We start from the raw sequence: 23,558 nt of genomic DNA on the forward strand, positions 1-23,558 counted from the left end.
GAAGCCCAAAGTATACAGAAGTAATAAAGTTAGTAAAGGGTTACATTTAAAATTTGGGCAATTAGTAATCCTGCCAGGATGGATTTTCCTCCACCTCCCACTTGATAAGCTGCCTTTGCAAAGTTAAAGCAATAGAGGCCAACTGCAAAAGAAAAATGGGATATCACATCAGAGATGGCATTTCCACATAATAAGATCTGGGACTCATTTTGATTCATTTACAGCCCAAGAGCTCACTGGATGGTTTAGTGGTGTTGGATTGGAATAGATGGGTTTGGGTCATGAATTAATCCAGAAGGTCAAAAGCAAAATGCTTCTTCATTTTACCTTTGTCTAGTTTGGAGTTTTGGCATTTTTGAAGACCAGACATTTGACACACATGAAGAAGTCTTGGTAAGAAGATTCTCCCATGTCTTTCCTTGTGTGTGTAAATGCTTTTAGTTTTTCATATATCATCTTACTCACTCTACTAAATCCAATATATCCCCTGTATCTTATGCCTTACTTTAAATGTGAAGACTTATTCCAATCCCTAGTCACTGCACTTTAGCCTCTCATCTGTAAGGCCACCTGGATTCATGTGCCATAACTGCCATGTGGCTTGGCCCATCTGCTCGAACAGCAGCCACGTACTGCACTGCTCAGCAAACCTGTGCCACCCTTTGCATCTCAGAAGCACCCCCATCAATTCTCAGTGTGCTAGCCACAGATCACTCCAGCCAAAGGACAAAAGGATTGGCCCACTCCCTTCTCCCTGCCTACGGGGCTGAGCAGTGAACTGAAACAGCCTGCTAATCTGTCTGATGAATATAAGAAAGGATTAATGGATTTGTGGGGAGGGGAAAAAGGATTAGTTGTCAGTGGGGTAAACGGGTTGATCCTACTCAGTGCCATGGGGAATAAGTGACTATTCCCAGAAAGGGAAACTGCTCTTTCTGAAGACAGCACAAACCTGAACAGGCTCATGACAATCACGAAACCAGTGATGTCACTATTGACGCTAATCCTGGAGCATCCACCTCTCAATAATGTATCCTCATGTTTCTCATCTCCAGCAAAATAGCTTTGGAAAAATCCTGCATGCAGCTGAAAAACCTGGCACCAATATTTAGGATGCATATTACTTAAAACTCAGTCTAACAGCCATTCCATAAATTACGATATGTGCCAGGTGAGCGAAGGCTGCAGAGCTCCAGCAAGAGCCTGCCCGTACATGCAGCACTGCAGCAGAAGTGCGTGTGCCAGCAGCGGGGCCCTCGCAGCCCAGACTTAAACAGGATCTACGCAGCTGTACAACACAGGATGAACGCACACGACACACAGCACTTAGTGGGGACGTAAAGCCCCAGATGTCTGTATCCGCTCTGTCTCTAGAACAGCAGCTAATCACAAAGAATATTGCAAGGATTAATAGCACACCCTTGGGTGAAATTCTGCCCCAGCGGAGGTTATTGAAAAACTCCTATCAAATTCATTACAGTCTAGAGAGAAGCTTAGACAAAAACCTCTAAGCCTACAGACTATGAGCATACTCTGAAGTACACACACAGGGGCCAAAAACTTCACTTGCAGCTCAAATTTTGGCACTGATTCAAATGGAAATGTTTGAGCAGACAATTCCACAGCCAGATCCTGCCCTAACTCATGCCAGTACTTGATTCCACAAATAATTCCACGTGTAAAAATGGGCAGTGCCCTGCTTTCTTCAAAGGATTTTAGATTTAATGCATTTGAATTATACACATTTATATAGGCAAAGCCTTTAATTCTGCAGTATACTGGCTTTCCTTGCTTAACTATTTAAAATAAGGATGCAACTGAAGCCATTGTATTTAATTTGGAATAATTAATTTTTCTGACTGATCATATTGCTTGCTGTATAAAAAATAGTCAGAAATATAAGGATAGTTTTATTTGTATAACATGAGTATTAATTAATTTATGATAAAACAAAAGCCGTTAAAAACTCCTTAATATTGAGAAGGTCTTTCTTTTCTGAGGAGATCATTTCTGCATAAATACTAAAAAGGCAACGTAGTAGGTTTCGTTCTAGGAGCTCCGACTACATGCTGAAAGTCCATTATAGCTGGCATCCTCCTGAATTCACTGACCTCCGTGAAATTATAAATTAGAAGAAATGAAGATAAATAATAAATGACTGAGAGTTGATTACTGGGGATACCATTCCTCATTAATTATCACATCTTTGTAATTATGTGTTTATTAAATACTTTTTTTAATAAAAATGTCTTTCAATGTGAAAAGGCGTGTAAAACTGTGAATACATTTGAGAGTCCTGTATAGGTGGAAACGTTGAAAGAAAAAAAAAAAAACAGAAACCTCTTCTTCAAGATAATTACTATCTATTTGTTATAATCAAGTCAAATGAATACAAGGACGAGTTTCTGATAAAGGAGAGACACATGAAAAAGCAGAATATGAAAAATCACCTGTGTAATACTGTAGCTACATTCATCTCTTGCTTCAAGATTTAATCTACTACAATGCTATTAGCCATGTGTCAGTCAGGAATATAAAGATCTTAATGATAAAATTTTATATGTGTCAAAATAAGAGCTCAGTTTAAATCTGCTTGTACAAATCTTAGATTAGGTTATCATTAATTATAAATGTAATAGCAATATACTTCTTCCTTTTAAGCAAAAAATATAATTTTCAGTCCAAGAGAATGAAATAATATGAATTTTCCCACAGCACAGACATTAAACATGATCTTATTTAGTATTGTCTGCTAAGGAGGATGACTTCAATGTCACACATTCCCATCCTCTGGTCCAGTTGTGCCATTCATTACACACACACCTTACACTTAAGGCTTAAGCACATGGAGGTGCAACTCTGAAGCAATCTGCAGTCCATTGTGAAGGCTTTCTGAAAAGAAAGAATCTGCCCCCATTCTACATGGCCACCATGAAAACGTTTTTGGGTGACTGAGTCCACTCCTGAAGCCTCCATTACAATACCATAATTAGATATCCACCATAAATTCTTCGGTGTGCTGCAGGAGCAGGGCTGGTCAAACTGAAAACAGAAGGTGGATGTTCCCTAAAATACCTTGATATTTTCTTGGCTTCAGAGGATGACTGCGTTTGCAATATTGCATTCATGAATTTAATTGAAGCTGAAGATAGGTATGATTCACAATATGGTGCTGGAACATAAATCCATGGGAAGCAGAAAGCAGACATGAAGTCTTAAACAGCTGAAGAACGCTACTTCGGTGCTCAGTGAAAAACTCCGTGCCCTTGAGAAATAAGTCCTCAGCTGCAGTTAGCACTTCTCCCTGTCCATCACCAGTCCCTAGCACAGCGGAGTACTGTGTTCAGCACACTGTCACTCAGTGGCCACTCACCTTGCCACGGACGTGTCCTGATGCTCCACTCTTCTGGCCTGGGATACAACCGGAGACAGCTGCATCTCAGCAGAAAACAGTAAGGAACCAACCTCAGCTGGGAACCTGCAGTTTCGTTGTCAAGTGAGGTACCTCGCTACAGTCTTTTAATAGAAACAGTTCATCATAGGGTGGTTGCCACCACAAAATAACAGAAATGCAGGAGGTAGGCTTGTAGAAAACACCCCAAGTCTAACCACTGATATGTTTGTCAGGAAAGGTTGAAGGGAATTATGGTTATTGAAAAAATAAGAAAGCAGCTTTCAAAAGTCTGCAGAAGATCCAACAGAAGCTAAGAGTTAAGAAGATGGACTCTTGACAGGATGACTTCTTGTAACCATAAGACAGAGGGATTTGACGGAGGATGATGGCTGCACTGGCCTTCACACCCTTGCATGATAGCATGAGGTGGCCAAGCCACCTTTTCACTGCAGTGCACTTGGCTATTCCACAATTTCCTGGGCTCATGCAGTCACCCTGTGTCATTCTTGAAGAAGTATGGCAGTGTTTCTCCCACAGATTCTGCCACTGGTTACTTTAAATACACTATTCAGAAACTCCAGTGATAGTTACAAAATATTAATTTACTGCCATTTAAACCTAAAACTGCATGCACCATGACCTAGGTGCGCTAGGAAGTGATCCTGAGTCTTGCAGTCTAGACACAGCTGAAAGGACTGGCATCACATCCGAGACATTTTATTTCTACTGAAAATGGTGAAAGACGGCTGGAATAATATGCTAAATGAACCAGCTGCGTTGGCCAGCTGTTCTGTTCTTTACGAGCTGTGTTTCTCTGGACTGTGGTCAAGACTATGCAGAATTTTGAATTTCGCCATAGGGTCAAGCCTCGGCTATCTCTGTGCTGATCTCACAAGTCCTGCTGGCATCGGTGCCACAATGCCTGTTGTGCCCTTGGGCTGGGCAAATAACCAGGAAAACCACAGGAAGCTCCAGAACAATGCACCAACCCAAAGCAGGAAAGCTCTCAAACAAATGATAGGAGGAAGATGGAAGAAGCGGAATTTGTGCTAATTCCGCTGTTTGATACCATCTCAGTTAGACAGACAGACACTTCTGCACTGCTTTCATGGAGCGAGTCTTGCGACCAGAGCAAAGGAAGACTGATGGAGATGCCTTTTGTTTTGTGGTGTGCAAAATATACAGCTTTGCAGAAATGCTGCTGCTCTTATTCCTACTTATCTGATTCCAATGAAATGGATCAAGTCCAGAAACTTTTTAAACAGATGCTAACCCAACAACAAAAACAAACAAACGGGTACAGGAGCTGGTTTGCTGGGAGAGATGTTGCCATTATAGTGAAGATATCCATGCAAAGATGATGTAGGCATGGCCAAAATTAACTGAGTACAGCGGCAAAGAGAAAGGATATGGAGAAATAATTTTGTTTGGCTGAATGGAGGTGGTTTCAGAGTTCTGCCACTGGTAACAGATGTGCTCGTCAGGCACAAGGCTGTGAGTTTAGATTTATACCTCAGTTGTAATATCCAGTGGCTGACTCAGTTAATATCTCCTTTGTCCTGTGTTTCTCTAGATCAAGCAGTGCAGATAATTATGAATAATGATAATGATTTGGGTCTCAGAGCAAATTTGCACAGATAACCACATGCCTACGAGTGATGTGGCTTCATGCACAATAATTAAGCATGTATGCTACAGGAAGTGAAGTAGAAAATGGGTAAAATCATTCCTTTACAAAAAGATTTTTCAGATTTTTGGCCCCGAAAAGCTGTACCGCGTACCAACTGGAGGTAGCTGGGAGACTGACTTTAGAGTTCATAGAACCAAGGAAACACACGGTGTGTGTAACCAAGAGCAGAGAGTAGCACAGAAATAAATATGAAAGCTACCTCTGAGCATGCCGGCAACATCCGCAGAGCAGAGCAGTGGCACGCAGAGACACCAGCGCTGTGAGAGCTCTCGAGCTGCGTCAGGCCATCGCTGTGCCTGGCTCCCAGGCACCTGGCACAGCCACTCCACACCTGGGCCAGGACCAGCCAGCCTAAACTCGCCCAGCCTTCTCCCACCTGCAGCTTTCTGCATGCTGTAGATGGGCCCTGGCCAGTCTATTAAGTATCTTTCAGACACACTGCTCTGAAATGCCGCCAGTGTGGCTGCTTGCATACAATTGAGAGTAGAAGTTGGTCCACCAGGTTGTAGGAGGTAGATGCATGGTTCCACGGGGATCTATCCAAATATCTTTTTTAAGGATGTACCGTCTGGGGTTTCACAAGCTAACAAGATAAATTCAAAAAAACTTGCTTTTGCAAAAATGCCGCTTACATTTTAATTCTGTGATCAACGTACCAAAATAAGACTTTCTCAGACACTCTGACAGCTTCCACTGGAGAAGTTCAGAGGCTTATCACTTCACCAGTTGCTGTTAGTTCAAAGGAGAATTTTGTTATTTAATGTCTTGAAGGAACTTCAGTGGGCTGCCTACTTGGGACCAGCAGCTGATGTCAGAGAAGATCATTTAGGAACAGGTCTACGGGGTAAAACAGGCCTTTTCTGTATTTCCAAACAAGGGAAATGTTTAGGAGAGCTTCAGGATCTTTTCAAGCAGTATCTTCCATCTTTGGAAAAAGGCAACATAGCTGGAATTTCTCTCTACTAACTTAGAGCCTGATTACAGACTCCCTGTTCAGGTAACAGTTAATACGCACAGAGGGAGGCACTTCCAGAGAGTGATTTGATTTTTGATGGCCTGAACAGCTTTACTGTCACTGCCAAGATCTTCAAGTTCATCAGTGCATTCCCTGTTAAGACCTTCTGGGTATGATTCAGCCTAAGATTAAGGCACCTCCATTTAGTTGTCTATATGCAGGTGTCTAAATATCTATCATATCCACAAAAATCTTATTAGAATGGAAATTTGAGGGTTAGATTCACCTTCGCATCCAACCAGACTAAACCTCTGTCTGAGGCCCACCTCTTCAAATGCCTTAGAGCTGATCAGCAGTCCTTGCAAATTTTTTACTACAAAGCTTCTCGAGGTGTCCTATAGCACTTGATCTGCAGGTGTTTTAATCTGCAGTGCCCATCCATTATCAGAAGTGAGCAGCAATTTCTTAGCAGTACTGAGTCTGAATAGACCATGGTGTGCACTGCTGTGACAGCAGCATCACACCAGTCCTTAAGGTGCCATGGTCCATCAACTTGGCTTGCTATAGTCATGGGTAGATGCACCCAAAATCTAATTTTCTTCATTTCTCAGTGACTTGGTGTTTACATGCAAGAATGACTGCTGAGAAGCACTAGTGTACGTACTGGCCTTATGATACCTGCCACCTGCATTATTTTAGTGGAACTTCTTCAGTCTATATTACAATTTATACAAGTATATTCCAGTCTTTAATGGACTGACCATCAAAACATCCCTGTGAAACGGGGAAGAACCATTGTCTCAACTCAACAGATAGCAGAGCATGAAAAGATGGAGCTTTCTGCTGGTTTCTTTATCTAAGAAAAATTCGCCTCAATTACAAAAAATAAAAACACAATTGACCAAAGAGAATGCTCTTTGAGGGGAGAATTTCTCTCTTCTCACTACCTTGTGCTCATAATCCCCCAGGTTTTGACATTGCTCTGCACAGTCCAGGCTAGCCCACCCTCCCCTTCCTCTCAGGCTCTAAGGAGGCATCACATGGCAGCAGACAACGTGGAACCATTACACTCATTGCCAAAGGCAGCCCCATCAGCAAAGTGCTCCACCTGGTTTTAGAGTAGGAAAAATGGAGTTCTCCACCTATTCAGGCTCTTCTGTGAAAGATCATCACAGGTGGTCTAAGACTGGTTTCCTGCCTCCTGTTACTCTGAAGGAGAAAGAGAGGAAAGGTGGCTCCTTGCTAAGGAGGTGAGGTGGCCAAGACAAAGTCTGCCACAGAAAGGAGACGGGATGATAGCATGTTTTCTTTCCTCTTTGGTGGCACAGAATCAGACTGCAAGGCAAAATGCCTATCATTTTCTACAGGAATGTAATATCTAACCTTTCATATTAGTTCCCATAGGGACTTTTAGAAACTCTTCCTAGAAAGAACAGTCATACATGTCCACTGAAGAAAATCAACGGAAATGTAAATGGACTCTCTCACTTTTCTAGGATGGATGTTTCTTCAGTGTCTCAGAAATGGCTTTGAATTTTTTTTTTGTTAAAATGAACCTAATAGCTGCAAATTGAATCCCATACCAGCAATACAAATTACAGAATACGACAAGAAAACTTAAAACACCACCTTGAAGTGACAAGTACAAGTATTTGACAGGCTGAGGTCAGTACAGCATTTTGGGTATCTTGGTTCTGCTTGAGAAACCGAGCAACATCAAAGAAGTCAGAGGCTGCAAAGGCCACTGTAACACCAAGCTGTTCTCTGCCATTACTACTTAAAGGGATCTGGATCCTGCACTTGATATTTCCAAGGGGAAATGCCTCATGAAGAGACTAGTGCTAAACCCCACTTCCAGCTTTGCTCTCAACATAGCTGAGAGAAGAATTTGACCTTTGGTAATTTGATTAATACCAAATTAACAGATGTTTTTGGACTTTCCGAGATTGTTTGCTTATCCTTTCTGTCTTGCTTTCCTCCCTGAGACCCAGCAAACATCACCTCTGCACATGCCGAAAGCGGGGACAAACCCCCTGGTCTCGAGAGAGCAGTAGAGCTGTGTGTCCCTTGTCCACAACCCACCCCGACAGAGCAGTTTGTTTCGCCTTGGATGCAATGCGTTAGTGTTTTTAAGAAGTGTTGCTTGTGGTCTTGACATTTGACAAAGGTTACTCTGAAATTCCTATTAAGACAATGTGGGAGAGATGCCTCTGGAAAAGTACAGCATTGGTACTCAGAGCCGCACTGCAAAGCATCTTAAAATAAATGAAGCAGCACTGATAACACAAATTTCTATAAAAATGCACGTGATTTAATAAAACGTTCTCTTTATGTAATTAAACCAGACTCCAAATAGCACAAACACAGGAGATTAAGCCCGTCTTACCTGGAATAGGTATAATGGGAATACTTTCATTGGGGACCACACGGGGTGAGCTGCTGTCCTCCACATAGAAATGGGCAGTCTGAAAACACTTTCTGTTAAAGGGAAAATAAAAAAGAGATTCAGGGTGTGAAAAAGCCCCAAACTTCTGCACATCTTTGGCTTCTCCATTTCTGCTCCACATTTTCAGATATTATAGTTTAAAAAAAATCAGTAAGTGAAAACATACTTGAGTTTTCAACAATTTCAATCCTAATTCCAGATTCTGGTGTGCTCTAATTCACTGACATCTGACATCCACCCATCATAAATGCCTCTGTACATTATTCCTAAGTATCACTGAATATGGAATTATACTCACAGAAGTCAGTGGTTGCAAAACAGGTTTCAAACACATCATCCAGAAAGAAACTGCACACAAGAAACATATTCAGCATACAGTTCAAGCCAAATCCACCCAAGACACTAACATTTCTAGGGAACACACACTTACTGCAAAGGTTTATGCTATGTATCAGCGGACAGACAGTAATACAGCATCTGTAACTGCTGCATGTCACAATTTTCTGCTACAGAAGTTATCCTTCAAACATTTCTATATTTTTTTAAACATCAGAGCCATCTAACCCTCATCCCATCCTCCTCCTGCAAACTTGTATTACATATGCTGCTACAGAAAAATGCAATAGACACTTAGCTTGGGCCCCAGGACTCAGCTCTGAAAAGGCCTATAAAGAATAGGAGAACTTAAATCCACCTGACTTTTTTTTTTTTTTTTTACCTGTATTTAAGGCAAAGGAGAGAGCACAAGCTGGTCATCACAGAAAAGGTACTGAGCAGAACAACATGAAGAGATCTGAGGAGACTCTGCATGGTGATGTTAACCGAGGCAGGGTTTTCCAACACCAGCGTCACTGCTCATTGCTGACTTAATGAGCTGCTTGAGGCTGGAACTGAATATTTAATGAGTCTTGCTTGGTCTGAGCAGCTATTGTGACATGAGAAGGGTCTGCTCTCATCTGTCAGGGGCACTTAACAATAGCTTCCCATTGCAGAAAGATGCCCTTCGCTGCAGCCCTTAATGAACTGCTCAACACCTGGGCAAAGTTTGCAGGCGGCCTTCCGAGCTGCGCCTTTTGTCAAGTTGCCGTTTTCCTTGCTGAAACGTATTTGCATGGAGTGGCTTCTAAGTTTCTGCCTTGCAGTCTGCTCCTCTGTAATTTGGGCATTGTGCTCTGCATAGAGAGCCCACTCTGCTGAGCCGGCTTTGCTGACACGGTCAAAGTAATTTGTGCTCGCTTTGTTTTCAACATCCATATGTGCCAGAGAGCAAAAAAGTCGCTGAAAAGCAAACCACTCTCCTAGGCAAAACCAGAACCAAAAATAATCACAGGCACTTGCTTTCTATGCATTTGTACTTTCTAGCCCACAATCAGAGCGGTTTGTAATGCAAGCACATGCTGTAGCAGCACAAGTACATCTTAAGACAATGCAGAAGCAGGAAAGGGCATATTGCGCAGCACGGAGCAACTGTCTCATAGCAGCTTTCTATTTTCAGACACCATGTCTTGCATTGTGCTGAAGTTATTTATTTAGTCGGTATGTTTTTGTTAAGAAACACCATAAGGTGAGTTCACACACGAGGATGCAAGATGCGCAATAGCCTCAGCATTTAAAAGCATCAGTTAAACTCCCCCCACCCTACTCGCTCCCCGGTCTCATTTTTTTTGGCAGCCTTTATTTTGGACAATGCACACCCTGGGGGCACAGAGCAGAATAAATCAGTCACACATAAAGAAGAAACTATGAATATGAAACAGGCAAAATGTTCCTGATTTTGATATATTTGGGGCTCTTTCCCTTGAGTCAATGCTACAGAAATCCTTGAACTGCTTCTCCTGGTAATGAAGGCCTTAAGAAGGTGTTTGATAAAAGGACAGACCTTTACATAGGGATTTACAGGATTTTTTTAAGCTGACGATACTTAAGAAAAGCAATTATTTTTTGTAATTTGTTATTTTAGACTCCGAGAGACTCTGTTAGGCTGGCATTATGCTTTTTTTTTTTTTTAGTGCAGCCATAAGATAGCTTTTCCTTAATAGCCTCAAAACACGTAATTGTATTGCATAATCACACCGTGTGATACTGTAAGGCCCGCGATGGCGATAGCTGAACACCCGGTGCAGCATATCTCTGCTGAGCACAACGGTGGAATAACAACGTTTTAAATGAATATTTCACATGGCAAAGTTCGCTGCAATCATTAATGTCATTAACAATTCTGTATTTTATTCCTGGTAGACCTTCTGCAGCTGTTTGTGAAAAGGCAACCACACAATCTGAATAAAGGTTTTCTCAGTTACAAACATCACATAAAATACACCCTTGTCTTATGTTCACCTGTACATAATGCAGCATGCTCATCACTTTACAATGCTAGATACTGGCACGTTACGTGAAGACATACCTCTCAAAGGTTTTTTAACCTGCTCACAATTGCTGTTTTCCAAGTTATCCAAGTTTATCCTCTACATCTGAGCTCGCTACACCCACGTCCCGGTGACTCCCTCATCTCTCAGGGGCTCCTGGTGACAGGGTAAGACAGCACCGATGGGAATATGCAGGCTCAAACTTGAGAGCAGGATAAAGCAGACTGATCTTCAAAAGGCCTTTTACAATGGGTTTCACAAACTCACTCCATGAATTTTCCAGCAAGATCTGCTTACTGGGCCTCTGCTTACTCTCGTGCCTCTCCTCTGTGCAGCTCCAGGAGGGAGCGTACACCTCGGGGCACCAGAGAGATGCCCACAAGCCGCCCAGTTTGGATAATAGCCATTTTTTAGCCTGGGACTGACCAGGTAAGGAGCTGTCTGGACCCAAGAAGAGCCTTCTGCAAACTCATCTAGCTTGTAATAATACATACTGATAGTTGGAACTGAGGCTATGGGAAGCCATTTCAGTAACTGTCTTCTTCCCTACTTTAGGGTGCTCCTATCTCTTCCCTGGCATGTTCTTCTGCCCGTTACCTTCCCATCGGTATAAAAACCTTAAGTGGCAGCAGTTGCTACGGCTACAAAAGGCTGCAGTGGATCTGTGTATATCGGGAGGGCTGGATAAAGGGAAGGGGTGAGAGCAGAAAATTGCTTATTTCAAGTCATTGGACAAGCAGCCATGGAGAGAGGTGGGAATGGATGCAGGGCTTGACAAGCTGCAAGTCTACAACTGTTTTCATGATGAGCACTTCAGCCTGTAGCTTTTGACCCCAGGGTGTATACACGTTCAGGTATTTGTGCCCGCGTGTCCATTTGCTCAGAAAACCGACACTGTCAGCAGGAAAAAAATATGAGCTTTTTATTCCTACAGAAGCAGTCCTTAGTGAATGAGCAATCTGAATTTGTCAATGGCATAAATGATTATTAAAATTTTAGCAATTGAAACACTAATTTTAGAGTAATTCTTGTATTCAGCAGAGGCTGAGCAAAAGCAAATCACAGCCCTGATTTCAATTCCAAAAGATTTCAGAGAGCCCATGTCTTTTCTGCAGTATACCAAAGAGTCTGCTGTCTCTGAAATAGGCTTGTGTGCAGTGAAGCACACAATTTTCTCTAGCCCCATATGTTTTTTGGCTCCCTTTCCCTGAGGTACAATAACTGTGCGAGATTGTGGTGATCAGATACACAATTGTCACATATGGACCGAAATGCAGAAAGTAAAAGACTACGAGATTAGCATCTCCCGAGAGAAGGAGCAGAGGCAGGGTCTGGAATGCAAAGATGACGTTAGGGAGAGCATCCCCCTGCCCAGAATCTTTTTGCAGAGATACCAACAGCACTTTATTAAAGGAAGCTAACAGAATGCAAAGTCCAGAGCAGCAGCACCTCATTATCACGCTGCAAGCAAAAAAAATATGCCAAGAGATGGTCCTGATTAGCTAGGTTAAATGCTTGTTCCATCTCTGCTGAGCAAAACACCAGATTAGCTTCTGTAAAAGAAGAGATGCCTCATGAGATTTCGACACTCAAAACAGGTTTCCTTGGTTATTAGTTAATAAACCTCAAGCAGCTTCTCCTTCATGCTCATCTAAAAGCAAGAGGGAGAACCAGATCACACGACGGCCTGGAAGCATGGATGCATTTTATTTTTGCATAGAAGATAATGCCTCAGTGCTTAGTTAATTCTGCTGCCAATACAAACACACAGCGTGTGCTGCAGCCGATGGCAGTGCTGGGACCAGCTCTGAGGGCAGCGTTTGGCCTTTATTCCTTTGTGCTCCGTCTCGCACGGGCAGCATCCCCTGATCTGCGCTGACAGGCGAGGGATCTGCACTGCTCAGGAGCAGCTGAGGCAGGAAGAGAAGGAGCAGGGGATTATTGCGGTAGGGCAAATGATCACCTCTGCAGTGGCCGGCTGACACCGACAGAACAGCGGCCGAACACGGGAAATATCAAAGGGGAATGCTTCGCTTCCTGGGGACACCCAAGGGCCGTGTCCTGCCTTACACGCTGAAGTGCCTGGCATTGGTCACCGATCCCTTGTCCATCAGGGATCTACTCTTTCTTTCCACAGCAGCTTCTGTTGGCTGGAGCCAGCGTGTATTCCCTCCCTGAGGCTAGGCAGATTTCTTCTTTATTTCTGTAATAGCACTGAGGAGCTCTAGACTCCTAGTTTCTTTGCAGCTACTCTCTTCTTGGGTCATTACCTCCTACAGCATGACCAATTTGGGGCAGATGGCTTGAAAGGGTCCTGGAGGCCTATTCACTATCATCAGTGCAGGGCAAACCTTGTCCTCTGGGTACCCTTCCTCCAGAAACAGCCTCTCACAGACGGGAACTCTGCAGAACGTACATTTATTGATGAAGAGGTGCTGCAGCCACCCTACTTTCACACACAGTCCTTGGCTGGTAGGCAGCACAGGCAAGACTGAACAGAAGTCAAACCAGGATCTGTAACAGACCTTTATACCAGGCTGCTCAGGACATGGCTTATTCTTTATCGAACGCAACCTGGATACGGGCGTTCATTCATCATGCTCCTCCATCAAGGGGGGGGTCTGCAAATAACTACCGAATAAGGCCACAAAGACAAGAAATTATCCCTTTCACTACCTCTGCACAATCGTTGTCACTTTCAATAGAAGAAAAGATGCTTCAGATTCTCACTGAACTGTTTTGCATGTTTTCCAGGAGACACAATTAAGATTGGTTTCTGCTGGCACCAAAAGCAGAGTATGTATGCAGTCAAGTGTACTAGTAACACATGGCTCTGCACTTTAAACTAGCTTCACTATTCCTTGGCAAGCATTTGTCACTGTCAGAATTGGCAATGACTCCTCAGAAAGGAGCCGCAGACTACGGAACAACAGAAGTGCTGCAAATCATGACCATGTCACCAGCAGAGCAGTGGATGGGAGCCTGGACAGCAGCTGTCTGCAGTCTGCACTGCTCTAGCTGGGGTCATCAGTCACTGATTTCTATGAGCAATAAAACTGACTCAAGCGTTAAGAAGAAAAAGAGAAGAAAAAAACACACGGAAGAAGCTGATCTTATGAATATGAATAAGTGACCAGCATGGAGCAGTGATATTCCATTCATTGTATCGGAAGGGCATCTGCATTTTCTCTTTTTTAGCCATAAAATGGCTTATATTGCCCCAATTTTCTTCAATTATTTTCCTTCTCAGGTCTTAATGCTTAAAGATCAGAATCCTAAAGCTGAGCTACAAAAGAACCTATGCTGTGCTGGAACAGTAACGCCGTGAAGGCTTACTGAAGTTGAGCTATGGGAGGATATACAAAGTAGGAACGCACAAAAACCAAGACGGTGAAGGAGAGCTGAAAAAGGAGGAAAATTTCCCTGTTATAATGCTGATCCTCCTGCATATCCCTCCTGAAGACGATTCACCTTCCCCCCACAAAGCAATTTCTGCCTGTAATCTTCTTGAGCAGTGTTAAGCATCGTACAGATATGATAACTGGAGAGGTCTAGACAGTACATGGATGGATTTCAGGAGTTCACAGCTGCCAAGTGTTTGGCAGGCAGAACGGTGAAAAGTAGGCTGTCCCTTTCAGAGGACTTCCTCCGGGCAAGGAGAAATGCTTTTCCACACTAGTCACTCGTGCACCAACACAGTCCCATAGATGCTAAAAGGATCCAAGTGCTAATCACCAGTCCAACCACACATACTTAGAACTACACGTGCTACTAAATCGCAGAGAAAGACAGGAAAAATGCTGAGAAAAGGCAAATGGAAAAAAAAAAAAAAAAAAGGTGTGTAAAAATCTGAGGCAGTATTTGTGAGGAAGAACAAACAACTAGAAAAATTCTCCATCTGAAAAACTAATCTGCAAACAAGGCAAGGGATTTTTGACACAGAAAGACAGCTAATTTAATATTGATGGCCTAAATTTGCCAGCTGACTACACAGCTCTCCACAAAATTAAAAATCCTCTTCTTCCTATCCTCTGAGATCCTGGATTTAGACGGCATCTTCCTGCACCAGACTACACACCCATTTAAATCACGTATGGTACTGAACTCAGACATTAGACAAGAAATCATCATTTTTAGAAGGGTATTGAAATGGCTAACAGCACACACCAAGAGGAGCTGCTTTCAAGTCATCCCCCCCTTCATCAGCTGTGTGACCAGAAAGCGCCCAGGTGGCCAACGAAGAAATGCACTTAGAAAGCTCTCTAACTGCAAATTGTAAGTGGATAAATCGTAGTTTAACTCAGCACAAACATTTTCCACGCTTCCTTATCCCATCTTGCTGTGGTCCCTGGAGAATGGCAAAGACGATCGTGAAACCTTATTTGTGATGACACTTGGCCCTGTACCACTTGGTAGCTAATTACTCTCCTGGTGACCTCTGACAGGGCCAGCAGCATCAGGCCTTCCCCTCCTGCTTTAATCAATACTCACAACAGCTGTGTTGGATACACTCAGCAATTTTACAGATGACTGAACGGGCTTACTTTACTCATCAGTATTTGCTGCTGCAAGAGAACAAGCTTCTTAGCGTATGCATTACCACTCAAATTTTTAATGTCTTCGGGCAAAAATGAGGTAGAAAAAGCTATGGGTGGTATCTTAAAAAGGTTTAAAAATTAGGCATAGTTTTAAAAGCAAAGGGAAGCCTGATGTATTCATTTTCCTTTCCCTGAGCCAACTATTTATTTAGTGCAACATTCATACCACAAAGACTAGAAAATCAGAGGAAAACAAACGCATGCCTTTTCCAATCAAATAATACCCCAGGCAATTCCTACAAAACGTGCACTTCCAATGCCCCAAACGTAACATAATATTAAAAGGGAAGTGAAAACTTTCTCACAGAAGGAAGCTAACTGTAGCCAAGTGAAGAGGTGTTCTGTAATCACGAGAACTGCAGCAATCAATGAAGATTGCCTCTTACTAGAAAGGAGCTTTTAGTAGCACCTCTAAGAACTCAAAATTGGGCACACTTGATATTATCATTTCAGGACATGAATTCCCTTTGGGAATGAATCTCAGAAGAGGAAAGAAGGAAAAAAAGAGCGAGGGTGGCACACCAGGAAGTTAAGATGCAGGTATTTTTAAATGCAAAGTGTAATTCATGGATCAAAGTTGTGTTGTAAGAAGCATGATACAGAAATGATCCCAGCTAAGAGAGGCCAGGAGAGATTTGGCTTCTGCTTGGAACATTCACCTAAATGTCCCTAATTAATCCTACCTCAGCTCTCAAAATAGAAGAGCTCTACTCTTCTCGTTGCTAAAATGTTTCTTCCTCCTCTGAATCAGGACATTCAACTGACAATTATTTTAGGTATCCCAAGCTACAGACGAGGACCTAAACAGAACACAAGAATATGCTAACACACCAGGCACAATTTTTCTGTTTTGAAGGCCCTGACCATCTTCAGGCCGAAATGCCACAGTTTATTAAATATAATGAACTGCTTGATGGGAAGTGGACTCTTCCTCAACAGACATGTCCACTTGCACCTGGATTAAAACTGCATGGGAGAAACTAGGAAGATTTCCTAACGTTGCTGGCCATATTTCATGTTCACTGTATTGGGGCCAGGATAAAATATTAAAAATGTAATTATTTCCTTCCTCTTTTCATTACTGTGTATTTAGAAGGTGGGCCTTTTCCACTGGCCACTTCAGAAAGAAACTGCTACTTATTTTTTTAATTTTTATTTTTTTTATCTTCTCTTAACTCTGTTTAGAACACAATTAGTCATGGAACAAAACGACACCTTTAGAAGCACAGCACAAAGGAAAAGAAAAGAGCAGCTGGCACCAAGAGCAGAGAAGCAAATTATTTAGTACCTGGAGGATAATGAGAACACTGAGAATACACTGCTTAATGGTAGCGCTCCGACAGGGCTGCGTACGTCACCTCATCACGCTAATACAGACAGACCGGGTGGCAGCCAGCTGGTCCTCCTTCCCCACCCATCTCCCTGAAAGCAAAGATTTGTAAGCCGCCAAATAATAAACCTGGACAGAAGTCTTGAGGATCATTAATCTTGCTATCAATCAACCCACTTGGCGACTCGCTTCTTGCTGCTGTTGGTACTAATGCGGTAGTGACTCAAGAGCTCCGTGGAAGCCTGGCGTATGCGTGTCTGAAGCATTGCTTTAATGAGTTTCTTGCATTCATAGGTTAACAAATGTGACAAGGAAGCACAAACATCAGAGACAATAAGATGATGTCCATTGAATCAAAGCACTGAGAAATGCTGCACTGTGTATTCTGCTCCAGTATGCTGAACACATCTCTAACAAACTCTGTAAAAATACTCGAGTCAGACCCCAGTGACCTATCTGGGATGCCAGGAGAGATGCAGCCATGCTAGTGTGAGTTCTGCCTGCTCCAATACTCCTTATCTGCTGGGCTAAGTATCTCGGGCATAGCTCTGCCGTCATAGAGCTATCTTGCAGAGAAGCAAGTTGTATGAGCTGAAGTGGAGTTCTGGTCAAACAGGACAATCAGTGGGGTATAAACATAGCCCCTGGGCTCCCTTCGCTAAAGACAACAGACCCACATCAATTCATAGATAAGCACAAACGATCCCTGCATCAGTAGGATCAGTCCAGTAGTATCTGCATTAAACACTGCAGTGTTTTGTGTTAGAATGTTTCTAAAAAGTAAACAGTATCAGCAATAGCAGTAACATCAAACAAATCCCAAGATAATTGATATTGTAAGAAAAATCTGATTAATACCAAAAAGTGGTAAGCAGTATTAAGCATACTTAGGCATAATAAATGAGCACATAAAGTAAAAACCATGCTTATTTCAAATTACCATCTCCGCAGACCAAATAAGCCATAATAAAAAAATCTAGAAATATTATAAGCAAGTAACGAAGACCACTATATCCACTATAACACGAGGCAGAGGGAACTACAAGGATCATCCTGAAAGAACTTGAAATAAAGTGAGAAAGAGTTCCCCTTTCAAAGTATCTATTAAGAACAAGGACATCTTTGAAGCTTCAAGCCTATGGCTCATTCAAAGCCCCTTGAATTTCAGTGTCAAGGAAATGCACTTTTATAGCACACGGGGACTCAAAGCATGAGGCGTATCAGCAAAGTCATCATGAAGTATATTGACAGGCCCCCAATTATACAGAAGAGTCAAGAACTGAAAAATCACAAAGCAACAGATGTAGAAGAGACTTTGCCTTTAAGGAATCATTCTAAATTATTCTGAAAATTCAGAATGCTTTCATCCTCATGACAAACTCTTTTTCAGTAAGAATACAGTTGGGCAAATAAACTATTGCTTTCCCATTGTCTTAATCAGTCTGTAGAAACATCTAATAACAAAACTAATCACAGTGAGGAGAACATCTTGATTCAAGATAAAAGTTCATTGGAAATAAGAAAAACAGGAAATTCAGTCGACCTATGTTAATTAGTAGATTCCTTAACGCCAGATACTGTTTAATGTATTTTCTATTTATAGACTGTTCTCCTTTTTGCAAGATTTCCAAAGCTTTAATCTACCTTTTATTAAGCTCCGTATAACCTTTCAGTATTGACAAATGTGGAACTGAGGAAAATAAGAAAAAAAACCACAAGAACAGGAGTTTGCATCTAGGAAAAACACGTGAATGCTCCTTAATCTATGAAGAAATGTGTCTGGGTACGTCAGGCACTTGCTTGGAAGTAGACATGTAAATTAAAGGCAAGCTCTTGTCTCAGTATTTTCTTTTCTTTCACAGCACACGAAGTGACACAGCTGCAAAGGCAGGCATACTATCCGTGAGGAACGTAGGAGATGTCTGCACCTAGGTGAATTGTTCGGTGCTGACACCTCCAACAATTCAGATTCATTTTCCGCCTACTGTATTTATGCATTTCATTTCCATGCTCTTAAGTGATCCGCGGTGCTGCTTTTGCTGCGATTAGTGCAGCGATTAGACAGGAAGCTCAGGAGGGGAAAACAGAGCAGCACCCACCATGGCCAGCACCATGCATTCGGGTACGTGGGCAAAGGGAGCTTCCAGCCCCGACAGGGGTCCTGCCTTTAGACCCACTCCAACAATTTCCATCTTTGTTGGTAATTGGGAACGGTAGTAACAAGCCTTCCTATTTTATTCCTGTATTTTAATTCAAGGAGTTTTGTGAGCTAAAAATGCTTAAAATGCAGACTAAACAGCAGAGTATTTTGCCACTATTTCTGGTAGTTTTGTCCCAGACATTTGGTTTCAGATCTGTGATTTCCTGTCGAGAACACACAAGTGTGAAATACTTGTTGATCCGTTTATTCATTTGCCTCCTGGCTGATCATAGCCATTTTGACAGAACAGACAAATTGATTTGCTCTGTGTTGTTTTTTCACATGCTTCTCCACCAGCCTGAAAATACCGCCCCAACTTCCCAGATGCTGTGCTTAGGTCTTCATCACTCCTGCACCCTCATTTTACATCCTGCACCCTCATTTCTGAGGCTTGCTAAGCCTATTTCACACAATGCCCAGGATGTCTGAAATTTCACAAACTCTCGCTATAGCAGCTTCCACAACTCCATCTGCCAGACGAAAATGATACATAATATTTAGAAAAACTCTTTTTGAACCATTCATACCCAATGAACAATTTACATCACTCGCTAGGACACCAGACATATCTGCTGGCACGGATGCTCAAATATATCTGTGACAATTGCACTTGGTTACTGCAGGCAGTATTTAACCATTATCTATGACACATCGCAGCAAACCATCTATTTTTCCAAGTCATGAACAAACATTGCAATTTGGAAAGGAAACAATTCCTGAACGTTCTCATTGAGGAAATGGCAAATGTAACAGCTTCAAGTGATGAGGCAAAACCCTGTAACATCAGCACAAGTTATTCAATGCAAAGTAATTTCAGCAGGCTAACAAATGAGTCACTTTTCTCAGACAGGCGTGCAGCAGAATCCAGTGCCTTTAACTGATATGCCCTTTTGTTTCAAAACATGCTGTCTCCCTCTGGTTGGACTAGACCAATGGGATGCAGCATTTCCAGGAAAGAGCTGAAGAAAGCAAACTTGGCATGACGGTAACTAAATGTTGATTCAAGGGAATTAGGGGACGTTCAAGGGGACAGGTCCCAGGCTCCAAATTATGCTCCACTCTTGTATTGCCCCCATATGATTATAGCAAGTTTGCTTGCAATTTGCTGCTCACACTTCTAATTGGATTCCTGCAAAGGGCAGTTTGCTGTGCCATGAGCTTGTCACTTTAGATCCCGCTTTATCTCCAAACCACTCAATTAATAATCCATTCCATTTATTATGAAAGCATTTGTTTCGACCCATATGATGCTATCAGCAGCCATCCCATTAATATTTATTTTCATAAAGCGGTCCACTGATGTTAAGGTCTCAGATACAACTGGTAACTTTAAAAGAGGAAAATACATGAAACCAAAAAAAGTCAAAACAGAACACGAGCTGTAATAGCAAACATCCAACCCATATGAATTTAACTCCTTCTGCACAGAAAGCCTAGTAAATACAGTGAGGTTGGTGGAGGGCAATGACAATGGGAAAGCTCAATCAGTCACCAGAGAAATGATGTGTGAGGTTGCCAGCACATCTCCCTGGGGTGGGGAGCTGCTGTCTGGGGCACCAAGAAAAAAAGATGCTGGAAGGAGGTGTGGAAGGGGAATGTTCCCCCACTGTCTTCCACCCCAGTGAACCTTAAACTCTGGGCTAGGGGAATACAGGGAGCACAAACATGGTTTAAAGCATCCTTTCTTCAGCATCCTTTTCTGTGCTGAACACACAGGGAATTACAACACAGGCTGTTCCAGCTTGATATTGTCAAAGTCAACAGGACCCCATACTTTTCAGCTAAGGAGTGGGCTGCAGATGGTTTGAATGTCTCAAGAAAGCTGCTATAAAGCTCTTTCAGTGAGAGGAAGCACTGCCAGGGACAGACTGGACATCTGAGTGAAAGTTCAAACCCTGCAGACAGCACTGAAACACACCAAAATCTCAGATTCCCAGTAAAACGTGGACTTTTCATTTCCCCACAGGCTTAAGTGCAGCTCGTATTATTACAAATGCTGGTGAAATGGGAGCACTTCTCCTGTGTTCAGAAGCGCCCAGCTGCTTCTCTTGCAGAATGCTCCTGAGAGTGAGATTACACATTCAGACATGGTGAGATGAAGCAGCTGCTGTGAATGTATATCAAATACTGTGATTTCTTCTCTTCTGCTCACTTATTCTGTGCATCTTGAATAAAACTATGCTGCAGGGACAACAAGTCTCTTTGTAGTAGTCTCCACCTATTCCTTTAAACTATACAACAGGGAACTTGCTCAGTGTAGCTCTGTGGATAACAAAAACAGTGATGTTGAACTCTAACCTTCCGCTACCACAAAGAGCTAAATTAATTCCCTGCAGCACATCAGTGCTGCTTTTGAAAAGGCCCAGACACTGCAAAAAACAGATGGAAACTAAACTTATAGGCCTTTAAAGATGTCAAGCATTTCCTTGCAATGATGGCATAAGAATGTTTCTTCTTCCCATCAATTTTTTTATTAATCAGAGCACACATGGCAACTCCCTGTGTGGCACCACTCGGGGCTCACCCCATCAACATAAAACCTTGGGAAATTATCACCTCAGGTTTACCACTGGGATAACAATGCTTTTATACCCAGAGTTAAAAAGATGAATTGTCACAGATTTATAGATCAACACACAACAGCAGACACCAAATTCCAATACCGTTCTGCTGTCCCTTGTCCTCCCAGGGACTGTTTCTGCGATTCACTACAGGACCTGGCTCAGAAGGAAGGAAGGACTCCTGTTGCACTCTGCCACCTTCATGCTTTTGCTTGCAGGGCTACCGTTTTGCACATTTTGAAGCACAAACCTGTCTTGAACTGCAGCAAAACAAAGCCTGCAGGCTCCTGCTCTAGCAGGCAAATACTCTTACGAGAACTGCAGAGCCCCCACAGGCTCCCAAATTCTCGTCTCCACCATCCAATTATGTGGAACAGAAAACTCTTGATCATCCATTTTCTTGAAGCCATTTGCATGAGGATCTGAGTCAAGTTACTCCTTCTCTCCCAAAGAGCTGAACTGGCGTTTTTAACTTCAAGAGGGCAGAGTGGTTGTGAAGTGCCCAACCACCTCTGAAGAGACTTTGGGGACCTGGAGCCAGGTCCTTGTTCAGAGATGACAATTATTACCGTGAGCATAAGAAAAAGGGTTCTGCCCTACTGACTGTAGCCAAGTGCTCCACATAAGTTGGCTTAGCAGTGATAAATGTCACGTTTACGATGCGTTTTGCAACATGGAAGTCCATAATTTGCTTTCCAGGGACCTATGCTTGATTATCAGGAGAGTTAGAAGCATTCACTGAAGTCTAATGAATAGAATTAACACATCATTTAAACAGGGACTAATATGTATGTAAATTAGAAAAAGTTAGAAATAAGAGTTCAACCCGTAATTTCAGAAAATGTAGACTGCATCCTTGTGAAATTTGAACGTTTCAATTCACATCATATCTTCACATCTATGTTAGCTGCTCTGCATGTGAACAATAGGCATCAAGCCCATTTTGATTTTTATATTTGAACTTGGACTTACAAAATGGATTATATTGAAACTTGAATAATATATATGCTAATTAAATACTCCATTTAATGACATAAATAAAGACGAAGACCAACACAGGCTAATTTACATTTGCAAATTTCCTAATTACTGTATTTTCCTTTGGAAAGCAGAAACTTTATTTTCACAGTCACTGGAAAAAAAGAGAATAATTTCTTTGCTGAAATGATTTTAAAAATCTTTTCAACTTTTTTCATTCTTTAGGACTGATCTCCAAGGAAATACAATTCCTACAATTACTTTGCCTAGACAGATTCAATATTAAATGTCACCCAAGTCAAACTATGGTGATTTGTGCATGCAGATGGCATTACTTAATTATTATCAGAGGTTTCTGGAAAAGGAATTGCTGTCGATAAATATAAGGTATACACTCTCCCCCTCAATACCACAAAGTATGTTCGGAACAACTCTGGCAGATATAAACCAAATGCCCTTGGTGTTTGATGGGCTGTTAATCTCTCCCTCCCTTCCTTCTCTGCTCCCCCAAATTAGACAGTACAAGGGCACAGGACAAGTGGGTAGCTGTAGGGAGACTAAGCATTAGCAGAAAACATGACTATGACTTCTGACTTCCAAAGCTTACAGAAAAGCTTGCTGAAGAATAAACAGATTGTAGGAAAAGCCCTGTTAAGTTAAAAGGCCTGTTTGTACCTTTAGCGGTGAGCAAAGTGGTGAAAAACAGTTCATCAAAATGAATGTGAAGCCTGTAAAAATATCATGGCCAGGAATCTTATTTTGCGTATGTTGAATAAATGTTGGTTATGTGGATGAAGAAGCCTGGATTCCGCATTAACTCACAAAACCAACATCTGCAGGCTGTGGAAAGTGAACTGCAAAGCAAACCCATTTTCTCTCTGATTGAAAGAGCACCCTGAATGCTTCAAAAATAAGGAGCTGTATGAATGGGAAGAGACTAACCATTCTGGTAGGTTTACATCCTAGGCTTTTATTCAAAATGAACAAATAACCAAAAAAATGACAGGGATGAGGACTGCACCTCCATAGCTTTCACCTCA

The 23,558-nt window shown here is 42.2% G+C and overlaps 1 protein-coding gene across 1 annotated transcript in view; it reads right to left on the reverse strand.

The window, feature by feature from the left end:
- The window catches only part of PTPRG (protein tyrosine phosphatase receptor type G), a 403,467-nt gene that overhangs the window by 35,105 nt on the left and 344,804 nt on the right, over nt 1–23,558 (reverse strand). The window contains exon 14 of the mRNA XM_035547040.2: nt 8,426–8,517. Coding sequence (XP_035402933.1) covers nt 8,426–8,517 — 92 coding nt within the window. The remainder of the gene's footprint in view (nt 1–8,425; nt 8,518–23,558) is intronic.

Source organism: Cygnus atratus, chromosome 10, assembly GCF_013377495.2.
Source record: "Cygnus atratus isolate AKBS03 ecotype Queensland, Australia chromosome 10, CAtr_DNAZoo_HiC_assembly, whole genome shotgun sequence".
Lineage (NCBI taxonomy): Eukaryota > Metazoa > Chordata > Aves > Anseriformes > Anatidae > Cygnus > Cygnus atratus.